The following is a 22,598-nucleotide window of genomic DNA, read 5'->3' on the forward strand; positions in this document are numbered from 1 at the left end:
CTTATTTGACAACTAATGCAGAGGAAGGATTTTCTTCTTTGGTGAGTTCAAAAGGCCTGCTTTAATGATGTTTTAAAAACATCAGTAAATCAGCCAACAAAGAGAATGTTTCTCTTTTATGGTGGCTTGTTCTCTCCTCCCCCGACCACATGCATACACATACCAAAAAACTATACTGTAAAGAGTGTTTCTGTTTTGTATAAAAAACCTAATTACACAAACTCTCTTACATATGGGACCAATTTAACTATTAAAACTGAGAGGCGGTAGGGAAGTATTTAATATGACTCTGGGCCAGCTTTTTTTCCCCTTAAATCTGATACGGAAACATTTACAGCGGTCCTTATTTTCCCACAAACTATTTTTCTTCAGTTTAAATATGCTCCAAAGCAAGATAATCCCATTAAGATACAGGATATTATGATATTGGGAATGAAATATTCTAATTGTCTAGATGCATTTTATTTCTACACCTCCCCCCCCCGCCCCCCCGCAGCTGAGCTTATAGAAAAACTGAATTGCCAGAACATCTGAGCTACTTTTCGCAAAGCACAATACTATGCATCTATTATCTTCTGGCAGCCAGAGGTCACTCCAAGACAAATGTGTGGGCTAGAGCTTTGGGGGGATATAGTGGTGGTGTGATTCCCATGATTATATCACTAAGGGATAGTATGCAACTTCATTTTGTGCTAGAACTACAAAAGCAAAAGCCTATGTACTCAGAAACATCAAAATTAAGTTAAACATTCAAACACACTTTCCTTATTGTTTGGTGGTTACTGCTCATTAGGAGAAATAGTATCAGCTTCTCACCCTTCCCCAATCAACACCAATCATACTAAATAAAATAGATAAGGACTAACACTGACACCTCCCCAAATCTATTTCACGCCTTAAAGAAAAAAAAACGGAAGAAAATGTCTTAACTACAAAGGCTATATGAATCGTTTTACTCTTACAGGATTAATGAACCGCTGGAAATAGCGTAAAAGTTTTTTTGAGGGGGAGGGGAGGAGCATACGTTTCGTCTACATAAGAAGTCGGTAAGAAAATCTTAAAATCATTTTGGGAAGAAAAAAAAAGTTAAGTGCTTAAGAACGTGGAGGTCTCCTACCCTTTCCTTTATCTGTTGCATATTCTATAAATGATTAAATTTCATTTCTCGCAAGCCACCGGGGAAAAGACAAAAATTTGCTCTGGGCACGTCGTATAGAAAGATTTCATCTCAAGCAGCTCATCTTAGCGTCCAGTACGTTTCGGCCTGTTAATAATTAATAAAAGAGATGCCACCCAATCTCTAGTGAAGAAAGGCAAAGCTCGGTGATCCGAAAGTAAACCCAGTGCAGATACCGAACTGGTGTCCTTCGTCTAGGATTGCAACAAAACCTCAACCTTAGCAAACGTTTAACGAGCGCCCCGCGCCCGCACGGATGGGCAGGACCCGCAGGACAGTCTGGGTCTGCAAAACTGCTGCGCATGAGGGGAGCCCTGTCCGCCGCAAACAGATGGGGCTCTAAATCCCCACTCCCAGCGGCCGGGTCTGCGGGCAGATTATCGGCTCCGAAGAACCTGCTGGCGCACGAGCCGGCGGAGGGCTGCGGGCTGAGTTTTCTCTCGGGCTGTTTGCGTGTCTCGGCTTGTCCGGACCGCGCAGGCGAGTTCCTGCGCACCTCCAAACTTTGGTTTTCCAATTAGAAATTTCCCGGACTTGCCATGGTTTCTTTCCTCCTCACCTGAGAAGACCTGAAGCCAGTCCTCTCTGCAACCAGTCCCCGCTGCCATCCCGCCACCAGCCCGGCAAAGGACTTCGGATCAGGGCGGAAGGCCGGGCGTGGAGGTCTGGCCGCGACTAACCCGCGCCCGCCGGCCCTCGCCGCCGTCTAACCTCCACCACTGCCCGCGAATCCTGTGGGGGGGAGAAGTTGCCTCCCCACCTCCATCCACAACCCAAAGTATCAAGTGAGGGTGCGCTGCGGCGGCCGCCCAGGGAGTCTTGGCAAGCTCCAGAAGCCCGTCTCGTTCGGGCCTGCGCGCTTTCGGAAGCGGCCGCGGCGGGCACGCAACGCGAACCGGCCGCACTACCCCTGCAGGCGGCCGCCCTGGCGCTCGGGGCCGCCGGGCGGCGGAGGCGGGCGGGGGGGAGGGTGCAAGGCCCGGGGCGCTGACCAGTCCCCAGGGATGACACCGCGCCCGGGCGCACGCTCGGCCCGGCCCGGCCGCGGCGCCTTCCCTACGTAGGCCGGAGCTGTCCGGGGTGCGGGCCCTGGGGACCCGTCGCGGGAGCCCCTTGGCTTCCTCCGAGCTCCTCAGACCCTCCCCTCCCTGCCAGAAGCGCGGCGACTCCCAGCAAACTTTCTTCCGGGAGCCCCGCCGGGTGCCAGGCGGACCCGGGCGACTGACAGGAGCCGGAGGGGACAGAAGAGGGGGGTGCAGCCCCTGCGCCTTTGCCCCCGACAGGAGGCAGGCAGATCCCGCGGCCGGGCTCAGGGGGCGCCCTGCAGGGGCCCAAAAAGCCCTGGCGGGGCTCCAGCGCCCAGCCCCGGGCAGTACGTGCGCTCGGGCAGGCGCGCCCACCCCTCCCCCTGCGCGCCCGCCTCCCCGCCCCCCGGAGCAGCCAGCCCACCCGGCCCCGGCGGGGCGCCCGGGCTCACCTTTCATCGCTGCGATCACAAAATACATCATTTAAGCCGCGGTGCGGAGAGCGCAGGGAGAGCGGATGGTCCGACCCCGGAGCCCCCTCTGCCGCCGCCGCCGCGCCGCCGCCGCCTGAGCCACAGCAGCAGCTGCCGCAGCTGCCCGTCCGCCGAGAGCCATCCCGAGCCATAAGAGGCTCCATGTGACCGGCTGACATCACGGCCGCCGCTCTGTTTACACCGCGCCCCTCCGCTTCCTCCCCGGGCGGGAGGCGGGCGGCGGGAGGCGGGGGCGCCCCAGCGCCTCGCCCCGCCCCGCCCCGCCCCCCGGGCAGGTGAGTGGTGGCGGCTCCCGGGCGCACCCGCGCTGGCGCTGCCCTCCCGCGCCCCCGGCCCGCACCCGGGCCCCCGGCCTTCTGCTCTCCTCCCTGGGCACCTGTGGCCGCCCGGGCGCTTTCTGCGTGCAGCGCCCGGAAGATCGCGCGTCTACTTTCTCCCGCACCCCTTGGGCTAGAGGGGCGCAACCCGACGCTACTTTCCTGATCTCCCAGGGGTGATAACTGTGCCAACTCGTTGGCGGAAAAGAGGGGTTTGTTCGGTCTGGCGGGGGTGGTGGTGTTGTAGTCACCCTCACTTCCAATTTCCCAGATCGCCCCAGCTTTATTCGGAAGGTAGAGCCCCCTCCGGGGGCCGTGGAGAACGCAGTCATCCGGACTGCTCGGGGAGCGGAGTAAGCGCGTCCTCAGTAAGAGCCTGGGAGGCTCGGCCTGGGAAGGGGGAACTCCGCCCACCCAGACGATGATATTTCTCATCACACCGACACCTAAGGTCCTGGTTTACACCTCTCCCTTCTCCCAGGACCACTGATACCTGGAAGGAGAGCAGAAAACTGTGTGAATCGCCTAAATGAACTCGTCGCTAGCCGATTTGAGCCACTAATTTCCCAGGCTCTTCCATAGCCACCATTCTCTCCAGAGAACCCATCTACAAGTGTACAAGTGGAAAAAGTTCTAGTTTTCATACCCTAAAAATGAGATGTTGTGGCACTTTGGACAGGAAAAACAAAAAACAAAACACCAACAGCAACAAAAATGCAAACAACCTCTAAAGGTCAACTTTGTGAATTTTAACTTGCAGCTAAGACCTAATTCCTTCCAAACTTAATCCTTTTTACTGGTCTTATGGAAACTTAAATCATGATATTATTATCAGATGAATCTCTTTACTATGAATTTCAGATGCTACATACCCATAGTCTGTGTTATTTAAAATTTCAGCAGGCTTGTCAACAGTGTTGAGTGTAGCAGAAAAAATTATCAAAAGCCAAGTTTGTTACCTACTCCAGTTCCTTCACACAATTGCAGCTCTGCTTTCTTTTCTGATGGTCTGTGTCTCCATTTACAACTCAAATATTAGATGGTTATTAGTTGTTGCATTCATGGTAGTTAAACAAGGAGAGTCCTAACATTTTTTCCCGTATAACTGAGTTGTCCTTGACTCTGAGTAGGGCCATAATTTAAAACACATGCAGACAATCAGCACTGGAAAAACTAGGATTCATACACTCCCACCCCCTCATCCCCCTTCAAGGCAAAATTTACAGAGCGCTCTGATATAGAAGGTCAAAAAAAAATTCATTGTACATTAAATCAAGCTGCAGCTTTATAAAAGTTTGATTTCAACTAAAGTCATCCTAACACAGTTTTTTTCTTTAGAGTTTTTCCCAAATAAAACCACAAAAATAAGAAATCCTAAAAGCGTGGAGTCAAGATCTACCCATGTTAACTCAGCTGCGCAGCCAGAGCGAAGTGGACAAGGGTTTCAAATGAATCATCCATACCCACTGTGATGTTTATAATGATGAAATTAAGTCACACCACATTCCCATGATGCAACTGCATCTCCCAGTGAGGCAACACCCCTCAGTTACACTGACACTATCCTTCATATTTGGTTCTTGATTTCCCTCATCCTAACGACTTTAACAAGGATGGGTAATGCCAAGCTGTCCTATTGGTAGGTCCTGGATACGATTTTCTTTCCTTTGTATTGTTAAAGGATGGAAAAATATCAGAGAGTGCGTGCTCATAGGGGTGTTCGTCCATACTCGCTGCAAACGAATCTAGATATACCACTCTGAAAATTCAGTGTTACTTTAAAACAGCATGCTGCTTTAGAAAATAATGCTTTGAAAATGACCAAATCCATTTGGTCTGCCTGTCAGACAGCTGACTCCAAGGTAAATAGTCTTACTTTACTAGTAATTGGTATTTATTTCCAGACCATTTCAAATGAAATCGGTAATCGGGAATGACATGTAACATGACATGTGCTCCTGCAATTACAAGAAGAATTATTCACCCTACAGATATGTCCCCAATAGAAAAATATTCTCACAATACTTATTTGAAATATTTACAAATTTATTCAACAAAGACATTTCCAGGATAATGTAATATTGACCTTGCCCTTTAGAAATGTATTTCATTCTCACCCTGCAACTAATGAGCAACAGAATTTCAGATATTAAGTCGTAACCTTCCTGTGTGGCTAGATGCTATTTGTAATACATGCCTCTAATAAATGTATTCTTTTATTTTCAACACAGCTTTTAACCCAGGGTATATTAGTGTTCTTTATATTAACACAAAGCTCTCATGAAACTTCAAAAGTAAAAACGAGAGGTTTTTTAAAACCTCTTGAAATACAACTTTTCTACAGTTATACGTCCTCAACCAAGTAAACCAGTCAGGAATGAAAGGATCTGTATTTCCCCTCAATACTGCTAAACTGGAGCCAAAAAAGATGCACATTTCAGTGCAAAATTTTACCAGCTAAATATTAAAATGCAGGAATAATTATTTGGATTCCATTAAATACACACTCCTGGAGTGCCTGCTATGGGGGGAAAACAGTGTTAAGCAGTATACTTTTTCCATTTGAAAAATTTTTACCAACTGTTCTGAAAAAAAAAAACCATAAATAGAATATTGCTTACATGAAGATAATTAAACAGGATGGGAACTCTTTACCATGAATGGGATTATATCATACATGCATTCTCAAGTCAAATATTTCTGTTGGCTAATCTCAGAAAAAGAATGCACACACTGCATACTTAAAACACATGTAATTCAACTCAGAGTCCTCTAGAGAAAGCCCCACATGGTGTCCCTATGTACTGGGTTTCACACTGGATCTGTTACTTAGCAAGGAATTGGAGGGACATGACCGATGTCAGGTTGTTCCAAAATGCCTATGAGAAAAGCCTGCTGGATTTCTGCAGGGGTCTAGACTGTAGTATAATCAGTAAATTTGTGTCTATCTTCCCACTTTCAGAGGTTAAATAAAGAAATGATCCTTGACTTTAGGAAAGTACATTTGGTTTTCTACCACACGGAATCTGACCTCACGGTATACCACACCGACTCACACACTGAGTGCTATCGGGGAGCATGGCAAAACGATGGGTTGACAAACTTTTCCAGAATCGGCAAGTGGCTCGCAGTACAAAGATGTTTTCAAAGTTGGCTGATGCACGTGAGAGGAAGCATTTGGGCTCTGAGGTTCTGTCTCGCCTGGGCCCTGATTCTCTTTTTCCAGTGTGTGGCAGCTTGCTAATTCAACTAACTTCTTCCTAGCTGAACAAGAAAGGGATCAGTGAAAGGTTAATGTGGTCCTAGGCAGCTTGATTCAGCTGAATCCTTAGCCTCCATGGCATTGTGATCTGTAGGAGTTGGGCCTTTCAGGCCGACATAAAGCCAGGGGACCGGGTCTCCTACAGACCAAACAGGGTCAGACTTAGAGAGTTCTTATCTTAGAGCAAGACTACTTAGGCAGCTCCAGAGTAGACACAAACTTGCCTACAGTAGATCACAGCCTTGCTTAGTTTGGAGTCTGGAAGGAGCCCATGTCTCATAAAGAAACATTTATAAATGGAATAATATTGGTAAAACCAAGGGGACAGAGGGGTCCCCCTATTTATGTGTGTTAAGGGGGAGGGGATGAACAGATTACTATAACCTGTTTTATTCATGATTTTAAAGCAAATATAGATGCCAGATTTAAATGTACATGTATGTATGCACATACATAGTCCATGAAATATAGTGAAATGAATGATATTTTGATAGCAAGAGACATCTTCAATTTTACACACACTCACACACACATACATATTTCACATTACCAAGCACATTTACTGAATACTTATTATGCTCCTGGCCCTATACTGGAGAATCAAACAAGCACAAGACAATAGCTCTGATCTTGAGAAGCTCCCTAATCAGCTGACCTTGGCTCTGAAAACTCTATATAGAAGTCAGTTCCCTGAGTCTGAAGTTTCCTAAAGAAAGGCAGTGTCTGGTCGGTCACCCATTGAAAAGATGTTTGTACAGCACTTCACCCCTCACAGTTGATAGATGGCTGCAAATCATTAGTGTGGCTGTTAGTGTAATGGGATGTTAGAGGTGAAAGATTTGGCTGCATTGAGACAATGGTGAAGGGATTCTGAGTTTCTGGAACCACATATCTCATACATCTATTAGGAAATTCAAGAACTGGCAGATGTTTTGTAACCATCACAAGGAGGGAAAGGGTAAAGTTCACAGGCATTCAGACCCAAGCAACCCCCATAGAATAGGTAGGTGGGAGGTGCCTCACTACACACACACCTGCCAAGGCGGCAAGGAAGGAGACTCACCTCAGAGGCCAGAGGAGCTGCCCTCCTTGGTGTTCCCATGAGATGTCCTCACCCCACTCCTACAGCTGGCAGTGGAACAGGCATTCAGGAAATGATGTTTATTTATTTTATTGAAGTATAGTTGATTTACAATGTGTTAATCTCTGCCGTACAGCAAAGTGATTCAGTCATATATATATGTATATATATAGAGAGAGATACACAATATATATTCTTTTTCATATTCTTTTCCACTATGGTTTATTACAGGATATTGAATATAGTTCCCTGTGCTATAAAGTAAGGCCTTGTTGTTTATCTATTCTGTGTATAATAATTTGCATCTGCTAATCCCAAACTCCCAATCCTTCCCTCCTCCACCCCTTTGCCCCTTGGCAACTGCGAATCTGTTCTCTATCTGTGTCTGCTTCTATTTTGTAGATAAGTTTATTTGTTTCATATTTTAGATTCCACATGTAAGTGATATCGTATATTTGTCTTTCTCTGTCTGACTTACTTCACTTAGTATGATAATGTCTAGGTCCATCCATGTTGCTGCAAATGACATTATTTCATTCTTTTTTATGGCTGAGTAATAGTCCATCATATATATGTACACCACATCTTCCTTATCCATTCATCTGTTGATGGACATTTAGGTTGTTTCTGTGTCTTGGCTGTTGTAAAAAGCGTAGGAAATGATGTTTCTTTTCTTTTCTTTTCTTTTCTTTCTTAAGTTAAAGGAATATGGGTAGCAGAAGTGAACTTAGAACCTGGAGCCCCGGGTTCAAATTTCACACTTGTCACTACCGTTCTATGTCACCTTGGGCAAGTTATTTCCCGTCTCAGGCCGTCAGGCCCCTGACCTGTAGAATGAAGACATGGGAACAGACCTCAAAGGGTTCCTGCAACTCAAACATCCCGTGACTACTTTCAGGACCATGTCCCAGCCCCTTCTCAGAAACACCTTCATCCCTTCCTCTTTGGGGCACCATGTCCACTTCCTTCTCCAAGGAGCCTTCCTTGTTTCACTGAACCCCACAGTAGAGTACCGTGAGCTCTGGCATTAGACAAAACTGGGCTCCAAACCAACCTTCATCCTACTCACTAGCTGAATGATCTTGAGCAAATCTTTGTTTCCTCATATGTGAAAGAAGGATAGTAGAACCTTGTAGGCACACTGGGAGGATTAAATGAAACAATTTAAAGAAAGGACACAGCGATTATCTCTTAGTAGACTTACAAGTGGAAATACCATCACCATTCCCACATTGTTATACATGCAGATCCTGTGCCTGGCAAAAATTATTGACCTTAATAAAGATATGTTGACATGATTATCAGCACACACTTTTGATAAACTTTCTACAATTTTGAAGTATGTGTGTGTGTGTGTGTGTGTGTGTGTGTAGCAAGCATTTATTAAGTACCTGCTAGGTACTGGGAATACAAAGATGAATAAATATTAAATTACCCCTTGGCATAAGGGGCCTCTTTTTAAAATGTATTATTTTCTATAAGAGTGCAGGCTTTTTTATGTCTTGTTTCCTGTCAGAATGCAAGTTCCCATCCAATTAACAATGATAAACATCTGTGCATTACACTGTGCTGGGACATGGAGAGGAAAGGAAAAAGAGTAAGATGTCAGACCTTCCCTCAAGGAGCTTGCAATCTAGTAGGAAAATGAATTCAAAGCTTATAATGTAAGGCAGAATGTGTGACACATACTCTAAGTAAGGTGCTATGTGAGCCAAGAGTAAGAGAGGTTACTCTGTGCAGGGTTAATCTTATACCTTATGAGTGGAAGGACTTCATGGAGGAGGCACCACTTGAACTAGACCTTGAAAGACAAGTCAAATTTTAGTGGATAGAAAAAGGAATAAAGAGCAAAAGGACATCTTAGAAGGAGGGCAGAACACAGGTAAAAGAACAGAGATAGAAAATGCATTTTTAACTTAAGAAACAACTAGTAGTGATGGTTTAGAGTATCATGAAGTACATATAGATAAGAAGGGGAGAAAGCTCAGAATATAGGTTGTAGCTATTTCTTTCACTTTCCTTCGAAGTGCCCAGTACAGAGCTTTGCAAAGTGTACACAGTCAGAGAATGAGTTTTGAAAAAAGAATTGAGGGCAGAAGAAGGGAACTGTGCTTTAGAAAGTAAATCTCTTTGCCGCTTGCCTATTTCATACTCTTATTCTAAGGATTAATAGTTGGTTTGATAGTCATAAAGTTAAATTACACTTAATAAAACACATAGAGCAAAAGAGTTCCACATCACAGCACACCCAGGAAGAATAAAACTGGAAATGGGTGTTATTTCATAAGAGTGAAAAGCTAAGCAGAACATTTTAAGAGGAACTAGGTAAATTGAATGTTATTTGATTTCGTATCTCATCCATTTCAGTTCTGAAAATGATCTGAGACAGTTCTATTAATACAGATGCTTCATATAGAGGTGATATGTTATTTTTTTAAGAACTCTTAAAATATATATTTTCAAATAATGGGGAGAAGATAAGCAGTTACAGATGGTTTTCCCTATTTTTGTCACGCATGATCAAGGACCACAGTGTAACGTGGGCTTCACTGGGAAATCCGAGTCTTGCAGCTAGGAGCGTCCCAGGAGAAAATGTCGGCATTATTTTGCTTTCGCAGAGAAAATACGCTTCTGTTCAGTCAAGCAAAGTAATCAATTATTATGCATTATGAAATACTCATTTTATAACTATTGACATTTCAGACAGTTGTGCCACACGTCAATAATGGTTTTGAGGCTCACATTTAAGCTCCAGCTCATAGGATGGAATTCACTGGGCTGACAATGTTGGGTCAGAATTCTATTCTCTGCCCTCAGAAGTACATTTATTATTTATGTCCAGTCCTGCACTGAGGAAGTATGCTGTGAGGACTGAAACAAGAACAGACTTGGGTGTGTCTTTCTGTTTTCATAAAAAATGGTAATTTCTTCTAAATATATTAGATTCACATTAAAAAATCAATACTTTTCTCTTGAATTAAAAAAACGATTCCTACATTTTGTAAGATGGAGGTTCATTAAATTAGGCATTCCATTCAGAGGCTGCAAAATTCACATGAGATTTTGAGTATTCCAGTTAAACCTTGTGTTCCACAAAGATGATTTTCTGAAATCAAAATGGCTTTCCAATACTTATATCACACTGCTGCTGTTCTTGCTTTTACCTCACCTATTGCTTCACAATTCCTTGGAACTTACTCTGTGGCAGGTGCTTTTTAACACTGAATTCACTCAAAACTCTCTTTTGTAGGTGAGGAAACTGACGCACAGATAAATTAAGTAACTTGTCCAAGAACACAGGAACCATAAGGAAAACCCAGGTGATCTGAATCTAGGGTATGCACTCTTAACAACTATGTTATGACTCTCAAACATTTTCTGAATTTTCCTTGAATTGTGCACTACTCAGTATTTTGAAAAAGGCAAGCTGACTTCTTCAGGAATCAAAGTTGACTACTCTAATAAAATTTAGGCATGCGTGAAAGAAATTCTTTTATCACTAGCTCTCATAATTGAGCGGGGTTAGCATGTGTCATTATGAATTATTGCACAATTTAGTAAATTATTTAATTACTTACTAATGAAGAAACATACTGTACACCATCGTAATTATCCTGTTTGAAAACAATGTTGTCATTTGTCCATTTAATAAACACTTGCTACACATTAACTCTTGAGGGGAATTCTTTGCACTTCTGGAATAAACAACTCTAAATACTGGCAATAGAATGTGACATAGGAATAGAAGGAAACTAACAACTTACAAAAGCCAAAGCTGGTGTTTCTAAAAGACTCCAAACAAAGTAACAAATCTGTTAGAAACACAAAAAATAATAATTTTATACTTCATCCTCTTCTACAGGAAAAGCACAAGATAGAGATAGTTACTGTTTTTACTTTTCCAAATTGTATCACGGCTGCTCTTTTCATAAATAGTTTTTGTACCATGTCATATAATATAGCATTTCTTTCACCTATTTTAATCACCCAATAAATGGCTTCCATAGTATAATAAGCAGAGCTACTTAATTTTCAATACACTTTGAATAAATCATTGTCTACATTTTCTAAGTGACTATAGTCATGCATGGCCTCGTTATTTATACAAAGACATAGTACATACATAGCCTCAAGATGTTTTGACAACACATCTTAAGTAAAATATAAAGTAATTATTTTTACTTTACCACATCTTTGCTCCTTGAAATATAACAGAGATAATGTGGCAGAGCCATGATAAACAAGAAAAATTTTTTTTTTTTTTTTGCAGTACGCGGGCCTCTCACTGCTGTGGCCTCTTCCGTTGCGGAGCACAGGCTCTGGACCCGCAGGCCCAGCGGCCATGGCTCATGGGCCCAGCCGCTCCGTGGCATGTGGGATCCTCCCGGACCGGGGCACGAACCCGTGTCCCCTGCATCGGCAGGCGGACTCTCAACCACTGCGCCACCAGGGAAGCCCAAGAAAAAATTTTTAAAAGGACATATCAGAATTGCGAGACACTCAGAGAGGTCATGTGGTAGGTCTTCCTGCTTCCAAGGATGTGAGCAGCTAAACCGTCCATGTCTGAGAGTTGCCTATCATTAAATAATCATATATAAGCAAGATAAGTGATATTATATTTTTTCTCTTTTCGTATTTTTTCTATTATCCCAGGGACGATATGCCATTTCACTGGGTAATTCAAGTCAAAGGAAAGTTTTGTTCTCTTATGAGTAATGCATATAGTGAATATTAGAGTCATAGTATAGTTTGCAGATTTCACCGCTTGTCAAAAACCAGTAAGAAAATACTTCCTGTAAACCAGTAAGAATCACATTAAATTTAACCACTACAAAACAGCAGAAAATAAAACATGTTTTTTATGTTCATTGTATCCACTGCTCAATTATGGTGTAACATAAATTACTACATAGCGTTTATTTTACACTAACAGTGTTTTATCAATGAGAACTGTAATAAAATATGTTTTAATAGTATTTTCTGATGTTCTGTGGCAAACTAGAGGAATTGTATTTTGATTCATCCTTCAGACCTCAGTTTTTTTTTCATTTCTTATCAAACTATAATTTACATACAGTAAAACTCACTCTTCTTAGTGAACAGTTCTACGAATTTTGACAAAGGTTTTTAATTTCATAATGACCAACACAATCAAGATATAAAAGAGTTCCATCTCCCTCTCCTCCCAAATTCTTTTGTGTCCTTCTGTAGCCAACTTATTCGCCTTCTCCAAACCCTGGCAACCACAGATCTGTCTCTTCTATCCCTATAGTTTAGCCTTTAAAGAATATCATTTAGGGGCTTCCCTGGTGGCGCAGTGGTTAAGAATCCGCCTGCCAATGCAGGGGCCACGGGTTCGATCCCTGGTCCGGGAAGATCCCACATGCCGTGGAGCAAGTAAGCCCGTGCGCCACAGCTACTGAGCCTGTGCTCTAGAGCCACAACTACTGAGCCCGTGAGCCACAACTACTGAAGCCCGCGTGCCTAGAGCCCGTGCTCCACAACAAGAGAAGCCACCGCAATGAGAAGACCACGCACCGCAACGAAGAGCAGCCCCTGCTCGCCGCAACTAGAGAAAGCCCGCGCACAGCAATGAAGCCCCAGTGCAGCCAAAAATAAATAAATTAAATAAATTAATTTAAAAAAAAGAATATCATTTAAATGGAAAAATATATTAATGTAGCCCTTTGACTCTGGTTTCTTTACTTAGCACAATGCATTTCAGATACACTCCAAGAGCAAATCAATAATTTGTTACTTTCTATAGTTCAGAAGTATTCCAGTCTGCAGTTTACTCATTCCCTGATTGAAGGACATTTAGTTTGTTTCCAATCCTCAGCACTCACGAACCAAGTGGCTATGAACATTCAAGTACAGGTTTTTTGTGTGAACATAAGTTTTTATTTTACTTGGGTAAATATCTAGTAATGGGAACGAAGACCCAATGCAGCCAAAACCAAACAAACAAACAAACAAACAAAACACTGAACCGACAGCCAACAGCAATGAACAAAGCTTATCTTACACGTATTTTCTCTGTAAGGCACATCACACTTAGGGACACTAGCCAGCACTTTAGCACTATGCTTGGGGGCTACTTTAAACAGCAATATAACCAACAAAAAGCACACAAATTAGAAAAATGTGGCACTAAATAGACTGGGAAAAGGACACTTGTTTACAGTATGAGAGCTGATACAAGAAGGCAGAACGTTGCCTCAACCAACCTCAGCTGGGAACATGTGTGTCAGGATGCTTTGCGCTTGCCTAAGTGTGAGAAAGGCAGCCAGTAATTTTTTTTTATAGTTGAAGTACAATCGATTTACATTTTAGTTGATTTACAATATTGTGTCAGTTTCAGGTGTATAGCAAAGTAATTCAGTTATATATTATTTCGGATTATTTTTCCATTATAGATTATTACAAGGTCTTGAATATAGTTCCCTGTGCTATACAGTAAAAACTTGTTGCTTACCTATTTTATGTATAGTAGTTTCTGTTAATCCCATACTCCTAATACCCCCCTCCCATTTCCCTTTGGGAAAGTTTGTTTACTATGTCTGTGAGTCTGTTTATGTTTTGTATATAGTTTCATTTGTTTTATTTAGATTCCACATATAAGTGATATCATAAAGTATTTGTCTTTGCCTGACTTACTTCACTAAGTATAATATTCTCTAGGTCCATTCATGTTGCTGCAAATGGCATTATTTCATTCTTTTCATGGCTGAGTAATGTTAATGGCAGCAAGTATTGATTTGGGGGTTATAAATAAATTTTGGTGAGTAGGTAATGCAAATACAGAATTTGCCAATAATGTGAATCAACTCTACTATCTATCTATCTATCTATCTATCTATCTATCTATCTATCTATCTATCTATCTATCTTGCCATCCTACAGTTTCAGTTTAAATGTCACAGGCTTGAGGATGTCTTGTCCAAACTGCTAGCCTCCATCAGATGAGCTTTGGGCTCCCATTGGCATCCTGTGCTTCCCTTTCTGTAAACCTGATTCTTCACACTGTTTTGTTTTTGTTTTTTGTAATCATTTGCTCTCTTTTCCGTCTTCTTCACTGGACTTTACACTCTAAGAGGCAGGGATTCGCCTTTGTACCTCTTGTAACATGAAGGCTGAGCACACTGCCTGGTATACACTACACGTTGGAGAAATATTTGTTGAATAAACGAATGCTTCTTTGAAAGCAGCATGTATGGTGGAAAGAGCACTAGAATTGGGGTTGGAAAATTTGTCTTACCATCCCAGTTTTAATACCTAGTGGTTGTGTAACTGGTGACAAGTTACTTATACTCCTTGAGCCTCAGTTTTCTCACCTGTAAAATTGGAAAAAGAATGCCCATATTTCAAAAAAAAAAAATTTAAGCCTTCAAAGTCAGACAATAAACCTGAAAACATTAGTATCTGTTGATATCCTGGTCATTGGATTGGAATGGTTTATGAACCACGACTAGACTTTTATAAGTATATGAGCAGTATAAAATATACTGATGAACACTATGAACAGCAAGTATATTTAGCTATCCACATACTACCAACTCTTCATGTATTTGGTCTTATGAACTCAGGGGACTCCAATAGTTAAGATAATTTTTCACTTTAGAAGTTTTGGCACTCCATCAAGCCACACTCTTTAAGATCAAAGGTTATGTACACTATATACTATGGATATATCTTCATAGCAACTGATGATTTATGTATTCCATTTCAAAAATATTTTCTGAACGTTTGAAAGTCACTCTGAAATAACAGAGCTTGTATTCTTTGGAAACAAGATTTTTTTCTCTTTCAAACACTACTGAAAAAACAAAGAATTAAATTTAATTAATAACCATACCATGATTCTGCCTGAAATGTTTTCTTGCAAAGATCTGTTACCTCCCTTAAGATTTCAAGGCAATAAAAATCAATAATTTCTATAAAATCATCACAATCCTTCTGCGTGTAACTAAGCTAACAAAGTAAATGCTCAGGTCCTGTGGAAAAGAAATTGCATAAACAATACAATGGTTACATCACTCAAAATTTATACAGAGGATTGCCTTACAAAATTATGATGATCAGATATGACTAAGTGACACTATTTAAGATTGTTGGTCTTTAGTAGATGCAAAGCATGATGATTCACTGGCAAAGCAAGCTAATGGTAGGGAGGGAGAGATGTTAACTTTGTGTATTTGATTATAAAGCAGAACAGATAGTAAAACCTCAGAATTAATAATCATTATTTTATATGAAACTTTCATTGTTTCCTAAATTAGATTCATATTAACTTTTCTTGAGATGACATTTTTTCAACACATAAATTCTTATAAGGAACCTAACCACAGGCCTAAATTAAACCTAGAGTTTACAACATTATTTGCTGACAGGCATCCTCCAAGTGTTTTCCACAGAGGGACATCACTTCCGATTATTTCCATGCTATTTTAAATGATCTTGGACAGGGCTACTGAATGACTTGTCAGGGAACAGGAAAACATTATGACACCACTTCTCCAGATTTCTTCCCAGAACATGAAATACTTGGGATCGTTCTAATGTAATCAAGGCTAGTTTCATGTTAGGCGTCAGTTTTAACTGGGGGAGATGCTTCTAACATATGGTCGCTGGGCTCTGACTCACAGCAACCTTCAAATTCTGGCCAAAATGTCTGCTTCCTGAGATTGCGTCTGATAGGTCTGCGCATCCCTGGTGGGCCCAGAAGGCATTCAATAAATGCTATTGTTGGAACAAATGAATGAATTAATGAGTTTCTAATTATGAGCTACAAATTCTTCCATCAACAAAATAATCCCATAGGAAAGCCGCAGTGTACTTGGAATTCATATCTATGAAGAGTTCTATTTTCAGCCCCTTTACAATTTTTTCTATCATTTCTCAATGATATGCTCAACTTGGTCTTTCTTGATTTTTTTTTTTTTTTTAAACTAAGGTGTCAAAAGCACTGGAGCATTTTCCAGGACATGACATGAAAGACAAGTACAGTTCTTTGAAAGTTTCATTTGTATGTAGCTTGTGCATGATAATTATTTTTAAATCTCAGATAATCACCAGATATTTTCTGAGAACAGACTGTGGGCGAGGTACTGTGTGAGATATTTGAAAAATAAAGTTAAAAACATCCTACCCATGCTGACGCACCAAGAATTGTCATTAAGAATAGTAGAAGGTGTGCAGGTTCCAGAATATTCACAGGTGAGGCAAATGTTTATCTAAGTGACACTAAGTTAGAACTATTATCAAAGTAGTAAAAATAATTGCTATCACACTTTTTGTAATTAGAGCACTGTCATTCAAAAACCTTATGAAATGGAACATGGAAGAAAACAAAACAGAAAGAAAGATCCACAAAGACACCACTAAAATTCCAATAACTAAAGTTCGTGTCTGAGCTTAAACAAATCCCTCAGGCATTCGCTCAGAGACTATTTACTCTTATGTAAGACAGTTCTGACAACCTTGATATCTGATTTTCCAGTATACAGAATATATTAGAAAAAAAAAAAAAGCCCAGCAGAAAGGAATAGAGAGTTCTGCTCATAGGAGCAAGGAGAAACAATAAATACTGAAGGAAAAGATAAAAAATGATAAAAAGTTAGACATAAGAACTCAAAAAGTATAGCAGCTTGGGACTACTTAGCATAGGGGCAAACAACAAGCCACACCTGCAAAGTCTCCGAGGACATCCTGTATTACAGCATACTGCACACACCATCATAATTAGTGTTTATAATGACTTTGAAACATTAAGAATGGATTAGCCCATGAACTCTAAGAAGCCAGGGACTTACATAATATATTTTGAAAGGCTTCCCTCACCGCCAAACAGAGTGAAGTAGTTTAGGCACTTAGACAGATACATTCCAGAAAATTAATTTACATGGAATATCTCATTTTCTAATAATGTTTGTGAATCTGGCATTGATATACATACTTCAAATAATAACCCTAATTACTTCAGACCTTACAATTAGGGTCTAGGTTATTCCAGTTTCAGTAAGCAATACTCTGAAGCCGGTTGGAAAAATAAAGGGCTTCCATAGCAGGAATAACTGTTTTGTACCCCGGTATTTCATTCAATTTCATTACTAGCCAGATATCAGTAAAATAAAAACTGTTCAAATACCCCCTCAATTTTTAAAGCGACAATGTTTTTGTAAATGTTTACTTGAATTATGAGTGTTCAGGGCTGAGGTTTAAATATATATCATTATTTTAAGATACTTGCTATTTATATAATAGTAAAGGTTATTTATATAATAATGTTTAACCTGCCGGAATTCTGGAGAAGGAAAAGTTAGTACAATAAGTTCAATGGGAAAAAAAAAAAAAAAGAAAAACATCGGCACAACTTGGCATTGTTTTCATTCAGGGCAGGTGAAGGGATAGGTTTTTAAAAGTACACTTTTTACATGCACACTCATGACACCAACACCCTTCTTCATGGCTGCAATAAACCTTTTTCAAAACTGCTAGCCTGTTTCCAGGGCAGCTGCAAAACATCCGTGAACACTAGTTAATTTATTGGAGTCATGGAAACTGCTGCCTCTATACCTGCCAGCTAGATCCACATTGTACAGACTCTATGATGCAGGAGCCGAAGGTCCCGAGATGAATTCTCTCCGCTCCAAGCTAGATGGAGGAAAGGGAAGCCACCTCTCGGAACTGCCTGGACCATACTTTTGGATTTTTGCCTCTTTCACTCCACCTATTGTCCAGGCTCCAGAATAATGCTTTTTTCAATTAAAATCACCATGGCTACCTCTAAATTGCTATTAAATGTATTACTATCTTCATCACTATTGTTGTTGTCCTCATTAGTGAGAACACAGTTTAAAGGCTACCATTCGCCACTCACCAATGCCCAGGAAGGCAGCAGGCAGAGTCAATATCCCCACTTGCAGATGGGGTAAATGAAGCTTGGAGAGGTTTTCCAGCTTAGCCTGGGACATCGAGAAAGGGAGAGCTAGGACTTGAGTGCGGGCTTCTGACTTTCAGTCCAGTGCTCAATAAATGTTGCCACATGCTAGATATTGAAAACTGATTTCCTATTCTTTAAGAACTTATATTCTGAGAAACTCAGATTGGCAAATATAAGGAAAATTTTCCACTGGAGGATTTCTGAAAATGAAACCCGAGTCTGTCATATTTTTTCAGAAGACTTTTGTCACTAATTATATCTTCCTTTCAGTTCATACATGTTTGTGTTATCTATTCATTTCTGCCACAAGAGATAATTTACATGTCTCTTCAACGATATGCCACCAATAAATCACCAATTAAATGTTAATTATTGGATCTCACGACAATCCAAAGAAAACTAGCTCATATGATGCAGGTTACAAACCAAGCCTGGTCATATGATGGTTGTTTCATAGTTTCTGCCCTTTCAGAGTGAAAGAGATACACGGAGTGCTTGCAAGCGGCCCTGGTGCCCATCACTACAATGGCCTCAGAAGTTAAGAATAGTATGCTTTGAAGTTATGTCTCTTCTTTTTTATGGCTCTCTTTCTCATTAATTAATTTAAACTTTTCTGGTACCATTTAATATTTTATCCATTCAGATTGGGGAGGGGTGTCCAGGCAAGCTGTATCACACGTGTTTTCCAATAGCATAACAGAGTGATTCCTATGATTAATTCCAAAACTTCTTCCACATTTAAGGGGTGCTCAGTTGGCATCCTGCCCCCCAATAACTTTGTTCTTACCAACCTTTGCTTGATATAAAATACTGAATTAGTTTATTAAAGAACCATAATAGGTTATATTACCTTTAAAAGTTATATTACTTGATAGTAGGGCTTTTGAAGTAAAATGTGAAAATTTTAATTGTAAAATAACATGCAATATTTATGGCAAGGATTTTAGACAGAACAAAAATGTCGTAGCTCTAGGGGTAAAAGTCTCAGGTAGAGATACTGACAGACCCAGGAATAAAATCCTCAAAGTCTCACTCCTATTCAGTGTTCTGATCATTCAGTCACACACTAGGAAGAGACAATAAATACACATCTGTGGAAAGTCCAGAGATGGAAATGAGGTGGCCTAACTTTCATCATTTGCAATGATTGGAGCTGAAGCCATTTATAAAATACCTGCCATAACAGAAACCGCTGCATCTCGACTAAAACTGGGAAGACACAGAAGAGGTTGATAAAAATGAAATCATGATACATTTATCCTTATCCTATCACCAAAGTGGTTGCCCAAAGAGGGGGCCTCCACAGTTGTGTGATGAAAGGCACCAATCATGGACTACCCACTGGGGCAGCCAGGCCAGAGAGGGGAGAAAATAGCCTTTTCTTCAGAGGGCTGAATGGCTGGACTTGCTCGGTTGAATAGATAACACCATCACGAACAGACAGTAGAGATGAAAGTGGAAACCAATGAAAACAGAAGAACGGAGGAAAACCATCAAAGGTGTGCAAAATAACAAAAGTTCAGGGGCTGGAGTGATCAGCACCCACATGCTAAAACTGCAGCACATAGAGCTGTTTGAAGCTGCTAAAGGGATTTAATACAATCTGGAATGAACAGAATTTGCCATCAAATAGAACAGAAGGGCCACCAAGAGACCTCAAGGAAGGATAACCTAATGGAACATGAGCCCTGCAAAGAGCTCACACGGCAATGTCCTTTTGAACATCTCAATCATTCTAAAGTGCTGTTTAAAACACACACACACACACACACACACACACACACACACGCATGCACACACACGCATGCACGGTCCAGAGTCTGTGGGGAATTTTGATGGGAGTTGCTCATCAAAACTCTTAAATAATGCAAGGCGATGGCAAGCCATCCGATCTTCCACTCTGAGGACCTGGAGCAGAGAACAGACGTGGGTTTTATCAAAGCAGTCTCTAATCTTTCCAGAACATCTGCAATGTCCATCTCACCAGGGGTGACCTTCTGAGTGAACTTGGGGAGAGATATGCTCTTTGGTTTTGTGTGGGTTGCAGTTTAATTCAGCAGGAAGCAGGCCATGGCTGGGAACCACAGCACAAAGAAAATCACGGTAAGGAGGTGAAAAATGCGGGACTGATCAACCATAAGTGAGATAAAATAAGTGACTGGTAGTTTTTTTATGAGACCAGCAGAATTAAAAAAAATACGATGGGTTATCACTTTTATGGCTCATTTCCCATTGCTGTTACTAAGTAGGCAATGATAGAAACAGCACAATTGAGCAAGCACACCCAGATCAGAGAGAAAGGGAGAGAGTGAAAGAGAAAATTAAAGGATCAGAGAGACTCTTTAAGACTGTGTCCAATCCAGGGCAATTATCCGAATAAAAACCAACAATTTCACTCAAATACAATGCAGATAAATTGCACTGTGAAGATATAATATATAGACTTAAAAATTATTCTGTTTTTCATGCAGATAATTGTCTACAACACCTCTGCATTGAGAGTGTATTGGTCCACGTAAGGTACAAGATCTTCAGATGATCAAAAGTGATGTATGTATTTGTAGTAAAGCTAAGAAGTCGCATCGTCAAAAGTTTATGGGGCAGTGGTTTTTCCTGTGCTAACTATTAACCTAATTTTAGACAAAAGGGAGGGAGGAGGTACTCCTTAGTAGGGATAAGTCAAAGGGAGTTTGCATACGAAGGGAAATAAACCATCTCTTCCCACTTGATTATCTTCACTCTGTCCGGCTGAGTATTATTACATAGGCAGCAGGGAACGGAGAATTCTTTACTCTTGAATGGGTTCAATCTCTCAGATCTCAAAAATCCCCAAGCGAGTCTCTAGAACAGGAGTGGCTGGAGCCTGGTTCTGATTTCTTCTGTCTATTACCTTTGGATCTTCATCCCATACCCCACCAGGCGTCCAGCACTGAATCAGCATGAGAATAGGACACAGATGGAGGGAAAAACGGATTCAGTTTACCATAGCTTTAACCTTCCTCAAAGATTTTGGTGCTTGTACACTACTAGATTCCTATCAATGTAAGAATATGCTTTTTTTCGTTATTCCATTCTACATTTTACTTTCTTTGTCCCAGTAGGAAACAAAATCACCACTCGTCTCCATCTCAAACAATCTTAAGCTTGGCAACAACAAAGAAGGATGAAGTCTTCTTTGCACGATGGGTCTAGACTAGTCTGAGCACCTAGTAGGTGCTCAATAAATACCAGCCAATAGGCAGGGCTCATTTCCTCCGCCAGCTGCCCAGAGACACAAACTGCTTTGGGAAACCTGATGAAGAGGCCCGCCTTTCTGGCAGAGCCATCCTCACTCTTTCATCACTGTACTCAAAGATATTACTGATGTTGGTCCTCTGGTTTTGCTGCTTTTTTCCTCTGACTGGACTAACTGAGTCTACTCTGCTCACTAGCTGTCACTTCAGAATCCTGTCACGCAGCGGAAGGCCAAAGGACATTTTCCCCTAAGTCCTTTTAACTTCCTGGCATTCCGTTTTTCAACCCCACATTAAAGGTGCTGATGTTTCATCCTAGTCCTACCAGCCAATGGGTGGCCTCAAGTTAGACTAGGCAGGGCTTCTCTCTGCTCTTTCCCTGTTGGGCACAGGGAGAAGGAACCCAGAAAAATGTTTCCTCAAGCTCATTTTGTAATTTTCCCTTGGATGCTATCACTGAAGTTCTGAGATCATTTACTAAGAAACAGACACATTCAAAACTAACATACAACAGATGTAAACCTAGGGCCACTGTTGGCCAGCAAGATCTCTTTCTTGCAAGTTCTCAAAAAAAAATTTTTTTTTGGCTTGCCTTTATCCCCCCTCTGCTCTCAGCCAATGCTCAATCATCTTATAATCCATTAAAGCTAGTATACCAATTCAGTTTCTTTTCCAAGACAAGACCTGCCAACTTGAAAAACAAAAATGAACCTCCCCTAGTGTTGGCATGTTTCTCCAAGCCTCAGCTAACCCAGGGCAGAGACTGGTGGACGTGAGCCCAGTTGAAGCCTGAGGTGAGAGCCATCATTTTTTACTTGCTTTCGTGAACAATCTCCTGGTATGTTCTTGAATTCTCATCCTTGGTATAGTGCCAGCCCAGGCATTAGCAAACCCAGCAGACTGGCATTCTCTGCAGTGTGGCAGAGCAAGTCATCTGTCCTGAGAAGCCAAGATCTGAGACGCCTCTGCTCCTGTAAGAATCTCTCTGTGTCTCTCTGAGTCTCTCTGATGTACCCTGTTCCCGGTGGTAAAGTATTTTCTGCAAACATGAAATTAGTTTATCATTT

At 41.3% G+C, this 22,598-nt stretch overlaps 1 protein-coding gene across 7 annotated transcripts in view; it reads right to left on the bottom strand.

Annotated features, from left to right (window-relative positions):
- RORA (RAR related orphan receptor A) overlaps nucleotides 1–22,598 on the bottom strand; it is a 741,859-nt gene that overhangs the window by 100,831 nt on the left and 618,430 nt on the right. The window contains exon 1 of one of the 7 annotated variants that reach the window (XM_024128822.3): nucleotides 2,655–2,810. The exons of the other annotated variants lie outside the window; for them this stretch is intronic. Coding sequence (XP_023984590.1) covers nucleotides 2,655–2,685 — 31 coding nt within the window. The 5' untranslated portion in view covers nucleotides 2,686–2,810. Of the gene's footprint in view, nucleotides 1–2,654; nucleotides 2,811–22,598 lie in introns of those variants that run through there. 7 annotated transcript variants of the gene reach the window in all.

The sequence above is a fragment of the Physeter macrocephalus genome, chromosome 11 (genome assembly GCF_002837175.3).
Source record: "Physeter macrocephalus isolate SW-GA chromosome 11, ASM283717v5, whole genome shotgun sequence".
Taxonomy (NCBI): Eukaryota; Metazoa; Chordata; class Mammalia; order Artiodactyla; family Physeteridae; genus Physeter; species Physeter macrocephalus.